Raw genomic sequence first — 22,904 nt, forward strand, 5'->3', positions numbered from 1 at the left:
TTTGTGGTTATACTGTGACAGGAAGGGGGAAAAGTTCAAAAAGTGAGAACACTTCTGCAAAGCAGTGTAATTTTCACAACTAGTGACCACATTCAAGGAAGTGTGACTTCAGGTAAGCGTGGGGTTGTCAAGGCTGTCCAGAGGGGAGATAAAGCACATAAAGCTGCAGAATGGTAAAAAGCAGATTTATTCGCCCTTGAAGAGCATGGTTGACTATCTCAGGAAAACATGTGTAGCTCTCCGTGTCCAAGTGCCGTATGATCAGCCCATCAGAGAGTCAGTGACAGCAGCACTATTGTCAAGGCCATTTCAGTGACAAGTTTACAAGACGCTCCCGAGCGACAGTGACATGAGTGTGATTGAATGTCATCTTACAATGTGTGATGTGGAAAGTCAAAGAGACCATACCTTATTTGTAAATCTCAAAGACAAATAGCTTGAGCATCGTATTTTAGCAGTTGAAGTTTCATAAAGCGGCCATGTTTGACATGACTAAAAAACAGCACAACCCAACAATGTGACTTGATGCAAATTAGGTGAGTTGCATCAAAGCTGAAGACACAAATGCACCCCTTCTAGCACTGCAGGAGACGCACAAAATTGATTGACAGTGTTTCCAAACAGGGGGGATGTTTGATGGAAAAATAGCACAGGCATTCATTGTTATCATGGCAAAGCAGATTTTGAGCCACAGAGCAAACATGCAACATACCCGTCGTTGTACGAGGCATCGTGGCGTGCTGATGCCAGAATGTCCATCTCAATCAAGTTGTCCTGCAAAGTCTCAAGGAATGCCTGCTTTGCTATATTTCTACACACAGGTGGAAAGATGGATATGAAGCTAGTGTGAGACATGCATGCAATAAAAAAACATGAAAATGCCAGTACAGAATGTGATCACCAAGCGATATCAATCAACAGGTAAAAAAAGAGCATCACAACAGATGGCGTGGGGAAAAAGAAACCAAGGCCCTTATGGAACTACTTCTAAAGAAGAGTGGGACAAATGACATCTAACTCTCTTGCTGCTCTCATTTGTACGCTTCCATACCTTGTTTTGTTTGAGCCCTGTCCTTCTCTGCAAGCGTCTTGCTCTTCTCTGATAAACATTAGAGTATTCTGGCTCCTTTAAGGTTGTGGTTGAAAGACAAAAATGCATCACTTACTGTACATACGAAAAGTTAGCTTTAGACATTTTAGTATTAATTTTAAGTAGAAAAAAACTAATCATTAGAGATGCACCGAGAAGTTATTTGCCTTTCTTGAATGTCCCTAAACAGCTGACAAAAGCACTCTTCAAAGTGGAAACTGTTACACAGTGAAGAGCAGTTGGCTAGTGCCTATGAGGTCTTAATAAATAAAATTAGAAGAAGCAAACAAAAGTAATAAGCTCCTTCTATGGAGGCATTTTCTTTAGACTGCTATTATTAGTATGGTTTTGCAAACAGCAGGAAGTTAAACAGTTTGATTTGGTTTCTGATCCTAATATAAATAATTTATAAATTTTTAGATCAGAAAGATTGCCTCAGCAACAGTAATTTACAGTAAATCAAACCATAAACCTATAAGTTAAAGCATAATAGCTTTTTGCTCTTTAAATATACAGCCTAGACTATATAAAGCTGTAAAATTTCAGGGTTTTGTGAAGTAAAAGTTGAGGAACAAAAATAATTTCAGAGCATTTACACTTTGATTGGGATAGTTGTCCTGTACAAGTAAACAAAAACAGTTTTTAAAGAAAAAAAATACCATTTTACATAATTGTTTAAACTGTAATTATGCCCCGGCACTAAAATATGGCACATAATCTGTGAAAAAAACAAGCTCCTCTGCTTTCTCCCCGTGGTCCTACTGCTATCTGCAGAAATAAACCAGCTTTAAGACAGATACATTTCATAGAATGCAGGAAGTAGACAAAAGTAGCTATATACATCTAAAGTTGTCAAAAAGAAGTCAAAATCAATTTAAATTGGTATCAATGGGTCAGAGCTTCACAAAATTTGTAATCAAAAATCAGCAACAGAATCTCTGATCGGTGCACCTCTGCTGATTAGCAGAAAAATTACAACACTTTATTGCTCAACTGCTGTAGCACTACAAATAACACATTTTCAGTTCTTCTGTAATACATCTACAGGCTTGTGTCTCCTTTCTCCCCATGTTGAGAGCTACATTCCATAAGGAAATACTCCTCCAGTGCAATGGAGAAATGAACCATCCACATGCAATGGGAAGGCTGAACACGTTCAGTGGTCCAAGAGAAAAGGCTGGATTTTGATGCATGCCCTGTGGAGCTTAGCACTGGACTCTCCTCAGCTACAGCTCTGACGATGAATGCAAAGTTCAATGAAGCAAATGACGGAGGGATGCTTGGCAGAAGCTCTTAAGAAAGAAACAGTAAAAGTCAACAGAGTCAAGCAACTACCACTGTCTCTCATACAGTTGAGACCTATTGATGCCTTTTACATCTGTAGATGTTATGGCATTAAATAAGGAAAAAGTAGAATTTAATCCTACAGGATCCTTTAGGATACAACTAACGATTTTAGTAGTATTACTTTGAAATTTTATCTGTCTTTAAGGCTATGTATGGGTTATAAAACTCTGTGGTTTCAGCAGAACTATTTTCTCTCCTCACCATCTGTCTTTTGCTCCACAGGGAATACCTGTGCAGCATTAACTGGAGCTGGATGATGTGTAATCATTCCTTATACTTTATACTGCCCCACCAGCCGAAACTGATTCTCATTTTCCTGTTGAATGAACCGTCTCACAACAGCCGAGGGACGAGACAACAAGTCTCTTCATGACTCTTTTATTTACAGTTGTGAAAAATTAGCTATTAGTAGTTTTCCCATTAAAATAAAATGCTAATTTGAATAATGCTTTTTTAAGGAGTAGTTTCTAAAAATGGATGGAGGACACAAGATGGAACATTGGAAATGTTTACCAGTGTTGCTATTTTGCCAAATTGTCTCAGTTCTACAGGTCTGACCCAAAAATGTTTTCATATTTGAAATCAATATAGGTCTGTGGCTCACCAATTCGTCTAATCCAACCAGATATAAATTTAAGTTTATAAGCACATGTATTTTTCATGCAGATTATTTTGATGATTAATCAGATAAAGTAATTGTCACAGAGAGGAAGACTTCCAAAAGAAACATTTTACTATTACATCTTTTGTACTTTAAACTACTCTATGATGGCACATGGCGAGCAAAAACGTAGGAAATATTTAGATATTTCTTAGTTAATGTAAGGTTCATAACTCTTGGGAATACACAGTAACAATTGATTTAGTGATGCAAACCATGCTAACTGTGTTAATTGGAAATTTAAGATGTTAATATTATGCTATATTTGCATAAAGGGGACATATCATTTACTGCAGATCTGCTAAACAGGATCATGGTCTTCTGGCTAACCAATTCCAGAAGCCACCATTTTTAAATTTCGCTGCAATTGTTTAGTACAAATTCAAGGATATGCATCCCAAATCAGGTTAAATCACATTAAAATAAAAACAATATTGTCGCTGGGTGTAGATGCTTTTCAGACCACTTTGTCATACATTTTCCCACATAAATAAAAATTGGCTATTTTTAAACTGATAAAAAGAAAAATCTCTAAACCTATTTTTTAGATACTGTTTATAAATCTAAATGGCAATGTTGCTGCCAGTTACATGTCAACACAAAGCTGCCATTTGTGCAAAACTGGCTTTCTTTGCTCAGAAGCTTTTTGAGCTCAAAATTCAAAGGAGAAATTTGACATGGTGAGAAATGCAGGAGGAAGAAAACTGGCTTAGAAAAAGGGTTTATCAGAGTTATTGAATTTAGCTTTACTAGCTAAACTCAAATCTGTTTGAACAATAGTGCTTCGATTACAGCTTTGACAAAATGGGCATCAATTACTGCTCTGTGACACTTTTATTGAGGGTAAAAAATGAAAGAAAAATCATATTTTAGAGGAGACTACCTGTCAGAAGTGTGCACTCAGCTTGCTTTTCATTCACAGGGCATTTATCTCTAGTTTTCTAGAATATAAAAAGAATAAATGAGTACAAACGAACAAAGACGTTTAGTCACTACTGTGGTGGGTAAAATTGCAGCCCTAATGTTACAGTTGAAATGCTCTGACTCAATCCTAACCATCAAATCTACAAAATGAGGAGAAATTCTCCCACAATTTGAGGCTTATTGAAGAATTTTTCTCAGGTGGTAACCTGGCTACAGCCATGATTGAGCTTTTCTTTTTGAAGATTATACAGCCACCGGTGAAAAAAGGAGATTATTAGAGCGAAGGAAATCATTTTGCCTTGAAATTCTTGACAATACCAGTCAAGGAAAGACCAACAGACATTCTCTTAGTTCCAATAATACTCGACAAATCTACTTCACTCAAGAGCCTTCTTATTGAGAATGTGCTGGAGAACAAAGAGTTGATTAATATAAAATAAATAGACACCAGGACTGAAGGAGAGAAGCGAGGAAGCATGCACACTAGAGCTTGGATGGAATTTTGCATTTTTCTAACATTATTATTATTAGTCAAACTAGATTTGGCTGAAAATCTGCTAATATTTGACAAGCAACCAAAAGCAACACTTTTCTCTTGTTTTCCACAAAAATCGTGTTCTTCAAAAAGTTAGGCCTTTTGGTCCAAGCAGTTTTAATTTTTTTGCTCTGCTCCTTGTTAGCTCTGCGGTAACATAATATAGAGCTGACAACACAAAAAGCTGAGTTCGATGGCAGAAGCTTGTGCTCATTCCTAAAGATGCCAACATGTCTGCCTCGCACATTGTTAGGGAGACAAGTTATATGGTACCTCGTTTCCAGCGGGATGTTGCTGTTGAGGAGCCAGTTGTCCTGAACGCTGCTGGAGTCTTGACCACTGGCGGGACCCTCCGGGGGAGCGGAGCTGTCTGTGGGCGCTGGACTGGCGTTGCTCCGTGGAGTGTAGTTGCTCCTGTTTAACGAGTTAATAGAGGCTGCATGGTGCTGATGATTGGGCGAGTGAGAATGGGAGAGGGGTAGCGGAGGCGTCCGCAGCCGAGAGTGATTTTGAAATGCTCCGTCTGAAAAGAGAGAGCGGTGGAAAAAAACAGGAAATAAATAAAACATGAAAAAGAAAGCATTTACCTGAAGGAAAAGAAATCCAGTCGTTAAATAATCACTTTGAGGAACTTTTTAGTCCTTTCTACCTTTGAGGTTACCATCAAAGACTGACTCACAATTTGTTTCCCAGCAGTGCTAAAATACTACTGATCTATTCAGGTCCGCAGCTTCTGAAAGAGTATTCGAGTTTTTTAAGCTTCGTCTTAACAAAAAAAAAAAAAAAAACCTTTTGGAGTTACCTTTTAAACATTTTCACAGAAAATTGCAGAAGGTTGTTTAAATTTAATTCCTTCCTCCTGTAAAACGTAGACAAAGTATGTTTTCTTTTCCAATGATAAATGCTACAAGTCACAACCACTAAACAAGTGATATTTTGTTAGTGCTTTGTGCAAGTGAAAATTTGCATTTTTATAAAAAGTTATTTTTAAGGCTTTTGATTTGTCTGAGTAGAAAAAAAAATCTGCAGGTCATAAACATAAGAAAATTAAATAGTTTTTATATTGGACATCCAAAAACAGTTTCCACTGAAAAAAAGTGTCATATGTAAAACACTTTCAGGGCGCATTCACACCAGCCCTATTTAGTCCATCTTAATCAAACTCTAGTTTTTCTAAGCAAACAAACAGAGGTTTGATTAAGCAGGTCTCATGTGAATGCACCCTAGAAAATAACTAAAGTAGAAGAAGAAACAAGATAAATTAAGCATCATATTAAGAAGGCTGTGAGAAGACAAATGACAAATTGGGAACTTTAGCAAGACAGTCAGGAAAGAACCATTTTGATTTTAAGTGGAGAATAAATTTAAATGACTGCAAACTTTACCACAAAAAAAGAAAAGTCAATTTCTGACTTTAATATTGGTTTTGGACTAAAACAAAACCTCCTAATAGGATGGACAGTGTCCTGCAAAGGAATTTATACCTTTACTTTAGCCAATTTACATTTTTGTTGCATTGTGTTAAGTTAGGATTTTATGTAATTAGATCATAGAAAAACAACACAAATAAAAAAGTGAGTCGCACATTTGTGATTCTATCCCCTTTACTACGATTCCCCTAAATTAAATTCAGCCAACATGCAAGAAATATACCCAAACATACCAAGACATGACAGCCAGCAAATACTGACAGGCCAGTCGAGGAAAGCGTTAATCAGAGAAGCTGCCAAGATCGCCATGTTAATGGAGATGTTCCTGCATTTCTCTCCTCATTCCATTGTTTTCATTTGTGTCACTGCGTGATTTTACACAGGTTGACCTTATGCTGATAATGTGATTGAATTGTCACAGACTAGACATCAAGATGCAAGAGGAAAGCAACTGTGTATCAACTGTATATATTCTAATTGGATTATACATATGAACTTGTCAGTTTACTCAATATAAAAAAAAAAAAATCAGTCAAGTTAGAGTAGTCTGTTGCTGACATCACTGGGCGTGAATGCTTTTACTGTCTAGAGTGTATATTCAGCATAATCAACTAATAAACACCATTAAAACTAAAGTTTGAACTTTCCTGCAGTAGCACCATGGCAGGCATTTTCACACCAGTAGTTTCACTAACAAATTAACACAGAAACTTACAAATCCCTTTTAATGACAAGCTACAAAGACCTCACATGAAACACGCTTCAAAAAGAAAGGAAAAAAAAAACTCTCCTGCTCATTATTTCTTCTAACTGATCTCCACCACTGTGTCCTCTCTGCCTCCCACTGAGACCAGGTGCAAGTTTACTCCGAACAGACACGGACTGGCTTGTTTAAACAAATGAGCTGGTCTCTTCCTGAAGTTGACAAAGTCTCACAGCTTTTTAGGACACTCATTTAGACTAGGGAAGATTGTTGGAGCATGGGTTTTTGTTTTTTTTTTTCAACTAATAATGCATGTTTCACACAACTCATTAGCAGATTTAAGATATGAAATTGTTTCAGCTGTATGGCAGTAATCAGATCTTCCCTGACAAACTGGCTGGAAATGCCAAACTGCCTAGAAGAGGAGATAGTAGTCTCTGGTCCTATTCTCACTCTTTGATACTCTGCTCTCCACAAGATAAAGGACTGATGTCTTTTTGCACTCTGTAGCCATTTATTTCCACGTTTCCTAAGCCATTCATCAATCAATGAACTGCTGGCTTTACACAGAAAGGCTTTTCTTCGTAGCCGTTGAGCCTTTATTTCACAGATATCCTCAGCACTAAATTGCCAATTTACAGCGCAGAGAGCAGAATGCAGACACAGAGCGGGCTTATTTCCTATAATCAACTCCTTCATTAAAGCAATACCGACTCATGTCAGTCAACAAGTTTCGACTCCTATCAGATTTTTTTTCAGGGTCAGGAACTTAAAGCTCCCATATTAACATGTGTCAATCATGTAAGACTGATAGACCTGCACCAACAACATGCTTGCATCAAGCTTCATTGCAGTTGTTCAAAATGGGAACATAGCCATTTGTGCTAGCAGGCAGTATGCTAATAAAGTAGCAAGAAAGCTAAAATATGCCGAGTTTAATTCTATGTTTCCCAGCCTAACAAGCAACATTTAAACGGCTTACTATGTTTCTTCCTAGTATTTAAAATAAAACAGGAACTTTTACATTTAGACGACGGTGGGCACACGTCCACTAATCAACTAATGACGTAACAAATTTTTCGTTTAGCTCTTTATGCAAACTTAGCTTACCCTAAATTAATTTTTTCAGATAAATTCAAAGACACTAATTTACCTTGCCGCTTTGTAAATCTTCAGTTGAATAAAGTTTCACATCTGCGTTGAAAGTTTGGTTATCAATTGTTCAAAATTCTCCAGGTATTTAGCCGTTTAGTTTTTGATTGTGTCTCTGTTGTGTTCGTAGTCTGAATGGTTTAAAGAGCTGCTTTCAGTGCCGCTCCATCTTAGCCTTAACAGACATAAACATGCAGTAAAAAATAAATCGATTTTCAATCAGTGTTTTGCACCAAACAGTTAATAATAATAAACAAGTTTTCACTGAGGCTCTGTAAGAGCCATATGAATGAAATAAGTAATTATTGATATGACAGGAGCAGGCGACTTTGACACTTAGGTGCCGACGTGGGAGTGACGTCACCAGGTATGAATGGGAAGGATACTGGCTTTGTGTGTTTTAGGAAGCGGTGAGCGGGGCGGTCAGTCCTTGCGAAGTTTGGAGCCTGATCATCAAAATGGAATAAATCGATAATTGTGACAGAACAAAGAAGAGGTTTGGAGTTGATTGATACACGGACAGATGAGATTCCCCGAGTTAACCCAGTGCGGCCCTTTACCATCATTAGTTTGTCGTGTTTTTAATAATAAAAACTTGTTAATAGTAAAAACTGTTTGGTGCAAAACACTGATTGAAAATCGATTTATTTACTGCATGTTTATGTCTGTTATGGCTAAGATGGAGCGGCACTGAAAGCAGCTCTTTAAACCATTCAGACTACGAACACAACAGAGACACAATCAAAACTGTCAGATGACTTATTACCCACGATAATAACTCAGAAATAGTCCAAATTATAACGTATTTTTATTTCTTTCCTACTTACGGAAGGTTTCTGTTTATATCGTAGGTTTGTGGTGCCTTTCTATCCCAAAGAAAGATATAAAACTTCAGATATTTCACAAAAAGATACTAACATTCATGGAAATACCTCACATAACCTTATATTAAAGCAGAAAGTACGGCGCCAACCGTAAGAAAGGCTTACAGTATTCAATTATGCTGCAAAACTGACCAGTACAGTTTTGCGAGGGAACGCAAAAATATTGCGAGGGAACGCAAATGTTTTGCAAGGGAACGCAAAAGAAAAAAAAATCCCCATGTTCCCTAGGGGGCTCCGTAATATTCATGCTCTTACTTTGAAAGGGGTGAAATTTTTTTACAGAGCAGTTGAAAAACTTTATTTTCAGGAATAAACATATATGAACAATATAAAGAATGCATAGTAAAAAAAATGAGATACAAACATGAATACAATATCTAAGGACATTATAAGAACAAGTAAATGATAATGTTAAAATTAAATTAATATTTGATTTATTAAATTGGTGCTCGGGGATTGTAGTCTTTCAAGGGGAGATATCATTTGAATTGACATTAGCATTTTAGCATTAGCTTTCTCTAAATCCCTCGTAGGTGTAGTGCATTATGTTAGCAGAACCAATGTTTGTGATTACTGGTTTAAGGTTAAGGCAACAAACTTTTTTGGTTGTTCACCACTGCATTTAGATTTAGTTTTAGATCATTTCTTATGTTTAAAGAAGTATATTTTGTCTTTGGAGACATGATTTATTCCTTCCAGCAGTTGAGACACTTAAAAGTATCACAGTGTGAGGTAAAACCACACAGTTTTTGATGACCTCCCTCCAGCTCAGTTATGTACCTGATCCCAGAAGCCATTCATATGGTTATGCTAATTTGATACAGAGATGGCACAGATACACAGCGAAATATATCTAAAGGACAAATGAGTCCCTGCTCCGGAAGGCATCTACTGCAAACCAAAACAAACATTTTACATCCTGGAGCGTGACCATCGAGCGATTGCAGACCAACAGCTAATTCATCTCTGCAGCACCTTCTTTTCCTGGGGCAATGTTCTCAATAATTATAGATTCTACATTTGCCATGTACCATCAAATGTAAATACCTGCAGATCTCTACACTAAACATGCAATTTAATTCTCAGGGCTTTGTGTGCTTTCGTAAATCTATCTGGATTAGTGTAAATGTGAACACTCTGTGCTGTATATTTGCAAAGTCATAAACATGTCAGAAAAATTACACTTATTTTAAGTGACTTATAAAATAGCAATACAGTGTCTCCATTATTCATAGTTTTGCAATATTTATGATTAATGCAACATTATTTTTAAATAGTTTCTCAGCTTTTGCTTGGGAGACAGACAGCTTCTCTTTGTGTAAGCTTATTTTTTCTTCTTTTTCAATCAACTTCCAGTATATGTTGAGGTTAGAGACAATGAACTACCCTTTGGCATTAATGCTGCAAATGTATCTCCAGGAAGATATTCATCTTTCTACCCTTTTTGTTTGTTTTACTATTCATTGTAAAAACAATTGGTAATACTGCTATATGAAACAATTCACTCTCCATAGAAATTTTCCTTCTTTTTGTTTTATTTGTGTCCATTTCCTCTATGCTCCCTTGTTTTGAGGAAGATAACCACCCAGCTTGAATCTGGTTGGGTTGGACTGTTTTTTTTCCCCCCTAGTTAAATGTAGTTCTTCTTTCTATTGTGACACACCATACATGCTCAGTTTGGTGCTTGTCATTTCATCTATTTGCAGTTGTGGTTGTTTTTGTAATCAACTTTTCCTGGTATAAAATGGTGCCGTCTACCGCAGGATGTTTCAAACTGAACAGCCTGTATTTTCCCTTTTTAACCCACTTTGACAACCTACGATTTAAATGAAATTTTCTATTCTACTTATAAAATGCTGTGAGAACATACTGTATGTCTATATGACTACACATAAATGGACAAACTATTCCCAAAAGCATTCGGCCAGTTTCATTAGGCTTACATTCGATGCCACCTATCTTTAATGCAAATTCTTACATATGTCATCGATACACTTTGTGCATCTTCCAGAGCTTCAACTCTTTGTAGACTACAAGGGTTAGGGGGATTTTGTTAGGAATTTCAGAAGACTTTTCGGGCAAAATATTTATGAGGTCAGACACTGATGTTGGACAATACAGTAAAATAATAGCAATATTTTGTGTAGCCCAGTCAAAGTCTTCCATGTCATCCATTGAGCTAGTCTTGAGCACCGGTGCAGAGTCATGCTGGAACAGAAAGGTGGGATCCCCGAACTATTCCCATAAAGTTGGGAGCGTGAAATAGTCCAAAACGTCTCGACATGCAACAGGATTAGAAGTTACATTTACTGCAACTAAGAGGGTGAGCTTAACTCCCGAAGAAAAGACCCACACCATAATCCTTTTTGCAAAAAAAAAAAGTCACAGTTGACACAATGCAGTCATGCAAGTATCATTCCCCTGGCAACTGCTACAGCCAGACTTGTCCATTAAATTGCCAGACAGAGGCATGATTCATCACTCCAGAGAATACTGCTCTAAAGTCCAGTGGCATGGTTTACATCCCTGCATCCATCCTGTGCACTGCTTGGAGCCAGTTACAGAAGCTAAAGGTGTTGTTGTCACAAAATGTTCTTAAGGCCATTCCTATTGATTTTGAGAAAGAATAATCTGTCTGTAAATGTTTCCACTGAGGAATCTTTTTATTTAATTTATTTGAAAGTGTTACATTTTCTGTATTTCCTGTGAATGTTCTGTAGTGTCTGTGTGCTGCTGCCAGTCTTGACCAGCATTGTCTTGCAAAAGAGATTTTTAATCTCAATGGGATTTCCTGGTGAACTAAAGTTTAAATAAAAAAAATAAATATTAAACAAATGCACATTTGTTAGTGCATTAAGGCTTGGTTTCTTAGCCCTTCAAACCTACTTGAGAAAGCTATCTGTTTAAATCTACTTAGAATATGTATGTAGCATTTGAAGACACATTGACTCCAACAATTTACATTAAAAAGTTTGTTGAAAATGAGAAGCTGATCCACAATGATAATGAACAACTTATAACATGCTAAAAACAACCTCAGAGACTGTGATTGAGATCGGCTGTCTGATGGTGTGCAAACATGTCATTGTCCTGCAATACACATTGTTCCATAGCCAGGTAAGTACATGTTAGACTTGTAGAACTAAAAATATTTTTAAAAAATGAATGAGGAATGAGAAATAAGAGCGTTTGTGGTATAAAGCACAGGGCAGCATGACCCGCGCAGATGTGGCGATTCAGCAACAATTATTCACTACTATCCAAGACATAGGAGAGAAAAAAATTAATGGTTTTCTATTGACCTGCTTTGCACAACCAAATGGCCAAGAAAAGGAGATTCATTTGTTATCAGAGAGACAGAGAATAGAGACTTAGCTACAATGGCCAAAAACATTCACGTCGCATTCAAAGTAGAGGCCTGATGATATCCATTCAGTGTTGGGAATGTGGGGGTTTCATTTTTCTTCCTAACAGATGCATGCACCGGTTAAGGCCTCCTGATGCTTTCTGAGACAAGTAATTAAGGCAAATCCACTTCATTAGCTAAAACCTCTTCCCCCACACCAAGAAACAACAGGAATATCGGTCTCCTTGTAAGTTGTTATAATTGCTCACAGAAAGATGTCCAGTCAGTGAGCAAAAGCCCAACTAAGCGAAGTATAGATTTTGTAATATAAATAAAATTACTGCCAATATATTCCAAAATACTTTAGAATATTTCACCTGATGCAGAAATTTCCATTTGCATGGGAAACAAGTTGTTGTTTGACTGGTATAAAACCTCCTGCTGAATGTATCTAATGGTTTTGTATTAATCTGAATATATTAGCGGTGAATTAGACTCAGTTGTAAATTACTGAAATGTGTAAACATCTTTTGATATTAAAATGCCAAATTCAAGAGGTAGTTCACATTTGTATACAAACACCCTTTGCTCTGCCAGTGCTGTTTTGTCCATGCCAAATTTTCCTTCTAAAAGGTTGATGCTGAATGCAGTGAATGCAATTCAAACACCCAGAACATGGTCCAAATTGGACATTTGACTAAGCTGAATTAGAATGACTAAAAACTAGCATTTGTGTTATAATTTTGTTTTAGCAGTTAATTAAAAAAAAAAATAGATGTTTTCTTTCCTGAACTATATCTTTTTTTTGTGCAGACAATCGATTATGTAGTTGGAACAAAATTATATGGGACTAAAATCAGCAATAGACTAGGTGGAAATGGTTACATGCACTGTAATCTAGGAGTAAATCAGCCTTTTGTTAAAAAGGTTCAAATTTAATCAGACGCCTGTCTTCCAGATGTAAGATTTTGTAGGGACACAACTGCTTTAATTTCCACAGCAGGAGTAATCAACAACAACATAAACACCAATCAATATACAGCAGATCAAAAAGCTGCATGCAGTGGTGCATGCTCTTTCAATCGTTACACATTTAGTTTGATGCTTGCACCTGATAACTGCAAATACCATGACTAGAAATATCTCTGCAAAATACTTATCATATATAATATATTTCAAACTCAACACATGATAAATACCTGCATTAATTGGGGATGACAGAAAATCTTGCCAGGAAAAAGTTTATTTTTGCTTTCATTTAGTCTGAATTTTTAACTTTATTTGACATTTTTTGTAGTGTCTACGGAAATGCATATTCCTAAACAACGAAAGTTTATAGCATCCACAACACTGACGGCCACATCTGATGATATAAAGTGATAGGATATGCCCTAAACATCCATTCAGCCCACTGAGGTGCAAGTCATTTGATGGAGAATTAATCAAAAGTCATCCAGCACCAATATAAATCAGCAGATCATCCCCAAGGGCTAATCACAAGAGCGAAATTTCCAGTTGAGTAAGAATTGTCTATAAAAACACAAATAGAATTTGTCACGAACGCAGTGAAGCAGCACAACGTAGTGGCTCCGTGGAGCCGGATCTCTCTCCAAGCCCTGCTGTTTCCTACACCATTAAAAAAAAATCTGAGAGGAAGAGGCATGAGGGAATTCCAGCTGTCTTCCAAAGAACCATTTGAGAGGTAACAGGTACCACAAACAACACACTTCTCGGCTCTTCACCGGGTCTCCCTTAGGGAAAAACAAGTTCGTAGAATGCAAATAAAGCTTGATTTTTATTACCAACCAGAGGAAGACAGATGTGTTGTTTTTTAAAGAAGTAATGCAAGATGCCGCCAGGTTGCACAAAGAACACCAATTTATAAAAACTATTATAAAAGGGCCTGCCAGAGTTTTCAACCTAAATCCATTAAGACCAGAGCTGGCATATGTTTCACTTGGCCTTCCTTAGATCTAATGGATTTTCTGTCATTCTTTGAGCTGCCTTAGCAAGAACAAGACAAGTGGTTATGTATGCTCTGTTCTGTATGTCACTCTGCTACAAATCCATCAAGAGCCTGGAGATTTTGTTAGAAGGCACAGATGGTCTGCAATTATCATACAATGAAGGTGATGCATCTAAATTTACGTCACTGGAAAGAAGATATGTAGGTATCCTGAATGGGTTACTGTGAGCTGACAAACGGTGGACTGAATATGATCGGACAAATTGCCTGTTGACTTCACTTTACTCATAACTTCCAGTGGATTGCAAAAGTGTTGGGAACTTTGGAACTTTTCACACTTTCTCATTTAATAACCACCAACTTCAGTAGATTTTCTCCAGTTTTGAATGATGGAATGACTCCAAAAAAATGACAAGATTTGTAAAGAGGAAAAACAATGAGGCATGCATCAATTGCAATTTTTCTTTAACAAGCCTGACCTGCTGATTACGATTTTGGCCAATGCAATTTTTTTGTCTGAAAAGTTACTAAATATTTTATCAAAGTTGCCTAAGTTGGCAACAGTGGTGTAACGTATGCTCTGCAATGCTTGTCATCAATGTATGGTGGGTACCAATATGATTGAGTTCAGTGGTATTCTGCTAAATACCATGCTGCTACAGCACTTAGGCGTTAGCAGAATAAATATTTAGTGCTTTAGGGTTAGAAAATAAACTTTTTACTTAGTAGTGCCTGAAAATGGCATCCCAAAAACAAGACACTGTGATAGCAGTATTGTGCTGTGGGGAGGTTTTTCTTCAGTAGGGAAAAGGGAGATGATCATACAAGTCACAAATCTGACCTTTATGGCAGAAGGGCAAGAAAACCAAAATTTGACATTTTTGACCTACATTAAAAATGCTGTGTGACAATAAAAAAACAGCCCAATATGAACATGAGTACATTCCAGGAAACATGGAGGCAGCAGCATAATATTGTGGGTATGCTCTTTCAGTGGGTCATGGAAGCTGGTTAGAGCTGATGGTAAGATGGACGGAGCTAAATACAGTGTAATCATGGATAAAAGGGGGACTGCAAAAGAATTGAGAAAGGGGTGTAGGCTCACATTCTAGCAGTAAAACGACCGTAAACATACAGCCGGAGCTGTAGCAAAATGGTTTACATCAAAGCATTGATGTGTTTGAACAACCCTGACTTAAATCTGAGTGAGAATCTACAGCAATACTTGAAGTCGACAAATACTCTTCATTCAATCTGACTGAGTTGGGTATGTTTCACAAAGAGGAATAAAATGTTATTGTTATTGGGTGAATTTGAAATGGTTTAGGGGTTATTGATACTCTCAAGGCTCTGTACATAAAGTGTTCAGAAAAAAAGAAGAACAGGGTGCCATGTGTTGCTCATGAAATTATTATTTAGCCTCAGATAGTTCTATTCCTCGTGGTGTCTGCGGCTAAATTACTTTCTGGTGTGACCTCTTTTAACCACATTTCTCCCCCGTCTCTGCAGACTCAGGGGGGATGATTAAGCAGTTCAAATGAAGACTCATTTGAATTCACACACGGCTGCGTCCCTGAGCCTTCTGCTCAGCACAGAATTCCTGCTTGGTCAGCTGCGAGCCGCTCGGTGTGCCGGCCCTTTTCACTGGGGTGTCCGACCGCACTGAAAGCCGATACTGGCCGACCCCATGCTGCTTCGCATTAAGAGATGCTAATGCGGGGAGGCTGCAGCGTCTGAGATCTTGCAGCCCAGCGTGGCAGCGGCCTCTAACTGGCATTCTCCCCAGGAAGAAGACCCTCGGAGAAAGCCGAAGGCCACAGAGAGACACATGCTTGACAATAGGATTGCAGGCTTCAGCGAGCAGCCTCATCAGCCTTAGAGGAACTACGACTTAGTCTTCCCAGAAATAATAATAATAATAAATAAAAAAAACACAACTCTCCCTCACTCCACTCTGAAAATAAATAAAAAACATACAGCAGCCTTGGAGGCTACTAATGTGAATAATGATATGCCACTGAGAGCTTTCACTTGTTCAAAATCCGCCAGAACATTTTAAGTCCTGCATTTGGGCTCCAAGACGACCTTGGGCGAATGTAATCTGAAAAGATAAAACCCACCTGTTTTTCTGTGGAAAGATTCCACTATGAAAAGATTATTAGAGGCATATGTATTCTTTCGCCTTGTTTACTGACAATAAAAACATCTTTTTTTATTCTTTTCTGCTCAGATGACATTTCTTCAAAGCATGTCTTGCATATCAAGGCGACCTGATTTGAAATTCTCATCCTTTTTCGCCGTGGTGGCGTTCAAATAGATATTTTTTTGCCACATGTAAATTCTGTACGCATCTTGACATGCATGGTTAATTCCCAATTACATCCGGGAATATTTTCTAAAGCAAAAATGAAAATGTTTTGTAAAGAAAAAAAAAAATCCGGGAATGTGCAATCTTTTTATTATCATTCTGGCAAACACATCCAATGCCACGCTCTCATTTTGTCACCTCTCACTACGTTTTTGTCACCTTGTGAATATTAGATTTATATAGCTCTATGTAGCAATGTCACACTGAACAACTTCCAATCAAGTCATTTCATTCTGCTGAAACAAGCTCTGATTGATAGAGTTATTTAGCTACATATATTATTTCCCAACAAAATAAAAAAAAAAGGGGAATGAACGTTGTGCTGTTCACTGGAGTGAAAGACTAATTTTTTTCCTATTAATCAAAAATGAGAGATACCCAGAAAGGAATAAACAAAGTCACCAAGCTTGCTAAATATTTGGATGAGGCGCTGTAAATCCAGCAGGAAAAATACGATAGAGAGAAAGCTTATCTAAGTTGTGTGGATTAATTGAACAAAACTTGGAGATGCTTCGCTCTTCTTCTCCAAATTTTAATGAGAGCACTACTCATAAAAAAAAAAAAAAAAGTCAAGTCTCAAAATGAAACATAATATCCCATTAGGGGTGTGACAAACAAGATGAGATTTAAGCAACGTTTAGTAGAAAACTAAGAATTTGCAGGCCGCTATTGTTTTTTTGGTCAGTAGCATTGCTTCGATTAAGAAAGCGTAGCAGTATGTGCGCACAGTGCCACTTACTAAAAGGGTCTTTCAAAGCCCTAATGACAACCAGAGGTAGCAACTCGAGCTGCTGAAATTCCTCCTTACTCCTCTTTCTGACAGCCTAAGGCTAAACTAAACGATCTATCCATGCAAATTACATTCATTGTTGTGAGAAACTTCTGCCATGGTAAAGGTCTTACCCCCCCCACCCATATTGCCTACAGCCAATCGTGCCACTGCTGGGTGACCACAGTGTTGCTGCAGAGGAATTAGCAGGGAGATTTGCAGTGGGATTAATAACTCATTCCGCTGCCGACCTGAGCAGCCAGTCAGGACACTTTGGAGTTTCATATAATGAAAGCCTTCGGCTAGTTAGCTTGATCAATGACTTAAATCATTCATGTTGTTTTAGGAGGACTGAGGTAGCGACTTCAGTTCAAAACACTGAAGAACTTTACTCTAAATTCACATGCTGACTTGTGGGAAATTAGCTTCTTTCAACATAGGTGATATTATGAGAATTCTTTTTATAGGTGCAAGTACTGGTTTTACGTATTTTTAGATTCTGTATCTGTTTCCAATTTTGACCACAGTCATGGAGATGAACTTTGCAATTTTCCATTTCGTGGTTATGTATAGAAAAATCAGATTTTCCTCCATATTCATCTAAAACAGGGCTGTTAAACTCATTTTCATTTTGGGCCACATGTAGACCACAAATGCCCTCAAAGGGCCAGTTGTGGCAGAATGTTAAGGTAAAAACACTAAACTGTTATAATATTGTAATTTTTCCACATTTGATTTGAACTTCTTAAGAATAAATATTTTAAATCTTTTCTACATTGATGTAATTCGTCTCTATACCAGGCACCTCCAACCTTTACAATCCTGAGAGCTATAAATGCCTTCAGTCCAGCTTCTTCAGAGCCACAAATATTATAATACCTTAAAAAAACGTATTTTTTTAGATAAACATGTACTTCAGGAAATTTGTTACAATTATTATTTTTTTTAATTTAAAAATATAATTTTTTTTATTATTATTATACACAAAGACTCTTAATTCATAAGAGTCTTTGTGGAAGGTCCAAGACCCACTTGTGGCTCTGGCGCCAGAGGTTGCAGTCCCTTGACCGATACAAATAAAAACTGATTTGATTTGACTGTTAATATAATATTAAAGCACACAAGTGTTATCTTGAACTTCCATTTCTGTGGCCCTTAGTGGTCCTGGAGGGCCACAGAAAAAGCAATTGGCAGGCCAAACTTTATCCACTGGCCATATGTTTGTATCACTGCGTCACTTTTGTTGTCAAACAAATATAATGACATGGCCAACCCCAAACACACACACACATAAACACCCCCACGCACCGCCCACACACACAAACAGCAAAAAGATGAAAACTTATTATTATAATATTTATGTTTGATTAATTATTTATGAGACCAAAACGGATATGTTACAAAATGACTAACATCTAGCATGAACATATATCAGCATTAGCATCCCTGATGATATTGTTATTATTCTTTTGTTGTATTTAACAGCAAACTCTATTGAAGATGTGCTGCAGAAAAACTGGAATCCATTGGAATCAGTAGGCCTGACTTCGGCAAAAAATACAAATTTATATGGCGAAAGGATAAGTCTAATAAATATATCTTTACTTTTGAAAGCTTGTCAAGAAATGGACAGAATCCCACATTATATGAATAAGTGCTGCATTTATTGAGGCATCAATCAATTCAGCAGGGATCAAAATCAATCATCAGTTTCCCATTACTGGCTTCCAGTACAGGCTGTTAAAGTCTGAATTTAGAATTATTAGTATGAAAGCATCAAGACTAAGAGCTTAAACTTTTTTGATTTATCTTCTGAGATTTGTAAAAGTTTGATGGAGAAAAGCAACATATGCTTTAATAATATTTAATGAATAACCTTGTAGTTTCTACACTTCTAGTTGCAAATATTTTTTCTTTAATGTGTTGAGTAATTTAAGAGGAAAATATGCAACTAGTCAGAGTTGCAGAGAAAATATGCAGCTAGTCTTTAATGTCTGACACCATGTCAGACATTAAAGACAAACGTGAAACGGTATTAGCCAAAGATCTGCCTGACCGGTGCATCGCCAAAATTTTTGTTTGAAATATTTTTTTCTTAGTAAAACAGAACATAACATCAGTGAGTGTAAAGTTCTCCTTAATCATCATCGATAACTCTTCTAATCTCTCAATCTGTTGATGAATTTAGAATATAGCAACAAGAAGTAAGAAATATACATCAAAAACACAGTTTTACTCCTTTAAAAAGCTATCATGTCTGAACGCTCAAGAACGTCCTCTTCAGACTTAAATCAGTAAGTTAACTGCTGATATCATTTATGACACTTTCAGCTTCCTACTTGGTAAACATACAGCTTTACAATCAGATTTTGTTTTCGTCAACTGTCAACACTGTGTTAGCACTTTGAGCTGAAATGTCATTCTGTCAGTCTGAATGAATGTTACAGTATCAGCAGGAGTCTGCATTTCAACATAAAAAAAACAAAACAGCTGATGTTTTTTAATGAGCAACCGCACAGGGAGTCCATGAAACTTTATACAACTCAGAAGAGAAGATGCTACACTTGTGAGTTACAAGAGCCTGACATTTTCACCTAGTATGTTATAACTTTTTCTCACTTATTTCCTATCCAAACCACCCAACAGAAATATCAATGACAAATCTTTCCTGCTCAACCAAAATCGCCCATCGCTTTGCTGTGAACTTTTCCGACCTCACTTCAGAGAGTTCTGCTCATTTCCTGAGGCTACGTATCGACTCAAAGTTTCAGCTCTCTCTTAAGGTGCTTAAATAAATAAAAAAAGAAGAAGAAGGACATTATCTTGCCCGTAGCCATCTGCATGACCTGTAACACAACACATCCAGGCGTGTGTGCGTGTGTGTGTGTGGGGGGCAGGCTGAGCTCCAGAAAGCAACAGTAAGTGTGAAAACCAACTCACCATCAGCAGTTGCAGCGGAAGGAGCATACAGGTTCCCTGAGCCAGTTTTAACTAAGAATGAATTGGGGCCAAACTCATCCTCAGAGTCAGAGTCCTGGGCTGGCTGAGCCGCACTGTTACCTAGCAACCTCCCGTGGTTCTCATTGGCTGCAATGGAAGGGGGAGGGTATGGGAGCTGCTCAACAGGGGAGGAGGAGGCAGATGAACAATGCAGCGGAGGACCTGTGGACCACAAACAGAGACAACACATGGGGGGGAAATGAAACACCCAAACACAGGCATCGTCACACAGAAGCAGAACACACACACCCACACACGCACCCCTACACACCCCGGCGTACACGCAAGACTTAACTCTGACACTTCAAAAACAAACAGGGACACATCTGCCTTTGTCTCTGCCACCTCACTCCAGCTGGGAAGAACAATACAAACAACCAAAATGACTTTGAGAGTGAACAGAGAAGGCATATGCCTGGCACCGCTTGAAAAAACACAAAAACTATAAAACACCTTTTTAAGATGTCTGTCTGCGTGAAAAAAAAAAAAAAGTCTGGCTCCAATGTAACGGGAAGAAAAAAGACAAAAATAAATAAATTAAGATCCAAGAACAACATACACTTATATTAACTTTGAGTAAATTGCTTACTTTTAAAAATACATAATTTTGCTTGTGCTTTCCAGAATATAACTGCAGCGGTGTAAAGATGTGTAACATTAAAATCGGTGGTTATTAAGAAGACTTGATAAACTCAAGATGGCGCCTTTTCTTCCCTAACAGTGACTTAGTTAGGTTCTCTTCCAGCCTTGTTGGATACAGTTCCTTTAAGCATCCTGTTTTTGTGCTGACTAATATTTGAGCTTCTTTATTGTAGTCAGTACTCTACTTATGCAAAGCATGCATCTGTCTTAAGTGATGGTACTAACCTGCTACCAGACATTGATTCATTGAACAGAATCTTTTAACTGAGCAAAGAGAAGCTGGTTCTGTTGCAACATGATGATGTGCTAATAAGTTGCACTAGCCACAACATTCTCTCTTGTAGAAGCTGTTATTTGGGGTAGATGATGCCAAGTTAGCTATTTTAGGTGTCAATAAAGTGTTTAAAAAATATGATGATGATGATGATGATGATGATGATGATGTATTCATCTGTGTCTTGGCTAAATGTGTTGAAGAAGAATTGAAAATCATTCGATCCCAACAAACATCTGATTGCTCTGAAGATGCTGTTGGATTGCTTAGGGTTCCCTCACCCCCTTCAAAATTAATAACCAAAAAAGCTAAATTATTCTATTGGTCTTTGGTTTTCTTTTTAAGCATTTAATAAATCAAAAACTAACAAACCAGAACACAAAAGTATAAAATAGCGAAGGGACAAAATGACCTCAATTTAGAAGTTGGATTTTTTTTTGTTTACTTTTCTGTAACAATAGTCTAATGCAATATATAAGATTAATTTATTTAGAGGCTTTTTTTAAAATTATTTTTACCACGGGCAGCAATTACTTTTGGAGTATGCTGTATGAATAATAATCTCGTTGACATGGAGTGTGAGCCACTTGTTGTAAGGTGCTCACTATAAAAACCACAACATGACTCCAGCATGAACCGGTCCTTTATATTTCCTCCAAATTAACGGTTTTCCTTCTTGTCAGATACCTACACCCCACGGCGATTCACACTGCCCACCCCGACTTAAAAGCACATCATAAATAATTTGCAGTCGTGATTATCAGCAGCTTCTTTCTGCCATTATGAAACTTAGATTTTCACTCTTTTAAGGCTTATTGGTTTCAATCTCACGCTGTTAGTCAATGGTAAATCTCCACATAGAGCTCCGTATTAATGTGTGATTAACTTCTGAAGCAGCTCTGCACCATGCTGAAAACGACTCTACTTAAGTAACACGACTACGGCGCGAAAAACCCATTAGTTCTGAGCTCTCCTGCATCTTCCCATCAGTCCCTCCGTCTTGACGTTAAAATTCCTGCTGACCCGACTGTCATTCATCAGAAGTGATGAATTTCTCCTCCTTCAGTAACGATCCCCGAAGAGTATTAAAACACGACTCACTGACTCGCATCTAATTAGGCAGCAATTAGTGATATTACCATATCAGGCGCAGCCCTACACAAGCTGTAAATGTCCACTGCCACAGAGAGTCACAGTTTGTGCTTTACATAAGCTTCAGCAGACACTCCAATTCAGCTCTCAGTTTGTCTAATGCTTAATGGGCACGGGGACACAGCAGCCCTGCTGTGGGTTAATGACCGTGACACTGCTGTTGTTGAATGTAAACTAATGTATAGCCACAAGAGGAAGAGGCATTTTTACTGTCGCTCCCTGTTTCCCTCGGATACATATCAGGCACTTCATTAATTTGTGTCAAAACAGCAACACTGCTGAACCCTCTCGACATGCTCTCATCTGCCGCCGTTAGAAAGTAACGAGACTCTTCTTCTTGACGTGAAAGTTTCTCTATTTCTCTCTCCCCCTCTCGCTCAGACTACTCATTATTGGGACGAAAAAATTATTAAAGTCCACTAAAAACAGGCAAAGACTTAACCTAAATGAGGTCAAGGTAGTTAAGTCCTGCAGCCGTTAGTCTCGCGCACAAAGGTTTGACTGTCTCCCTGTGTTTAATTAATGCTGCCTCGGCCAGTTCATGCCCAAGCCACGTGCAACCTAAGGCGAGACACTGTGTCTGCGCAGGAGGAGAGAAGATGGCCAGAGAAGTTTCTCCACCTGCCACAGTTAATTGCTTTCGCCTTCACTCACTGTATTA

The 22,904-nt window shown here is 37.7% G+C and overlaps 1 protein-coding gene across 1 annotated transcript in view; it reads right to left on the reverse strand.

Moving 5' to 3' along the window:
• Positions 1–22,904, reverse strand: part of tenm4 (teneurin transmembrane protein 4) — a 222,679-nt gene that overhangs the window by 116,534 nt on the left and 83,241 nt on the right. The window contains 3 exon segments of the mRNA XM_032545202.1: positions 713–811; positions 4,831–5,080; positions 20,116–20,337. Coding sequence (XP_032401093.1) covers positions 713–811; positions 4,831–5,080; positions 20,116–20,337 — 571 coding nt within the window.

The sequence above is a fragment of the Xiphophorus hellerii genome, chromosome 18 (genome assembly GCF_003331165.1).
Source record: "Xiphophorus hellerii strain 12219 chromosome 18, Xiphophorus_hellerii-4.1, whole genome shotgun sequence".
Taxonomy (NCBI): Eukaryota; Metazoa; Chordata; class Actinopteri; order Cyprinodontiformes; family Poeciliidae; genus Xiphophorus; species Xiphophorus hellerii.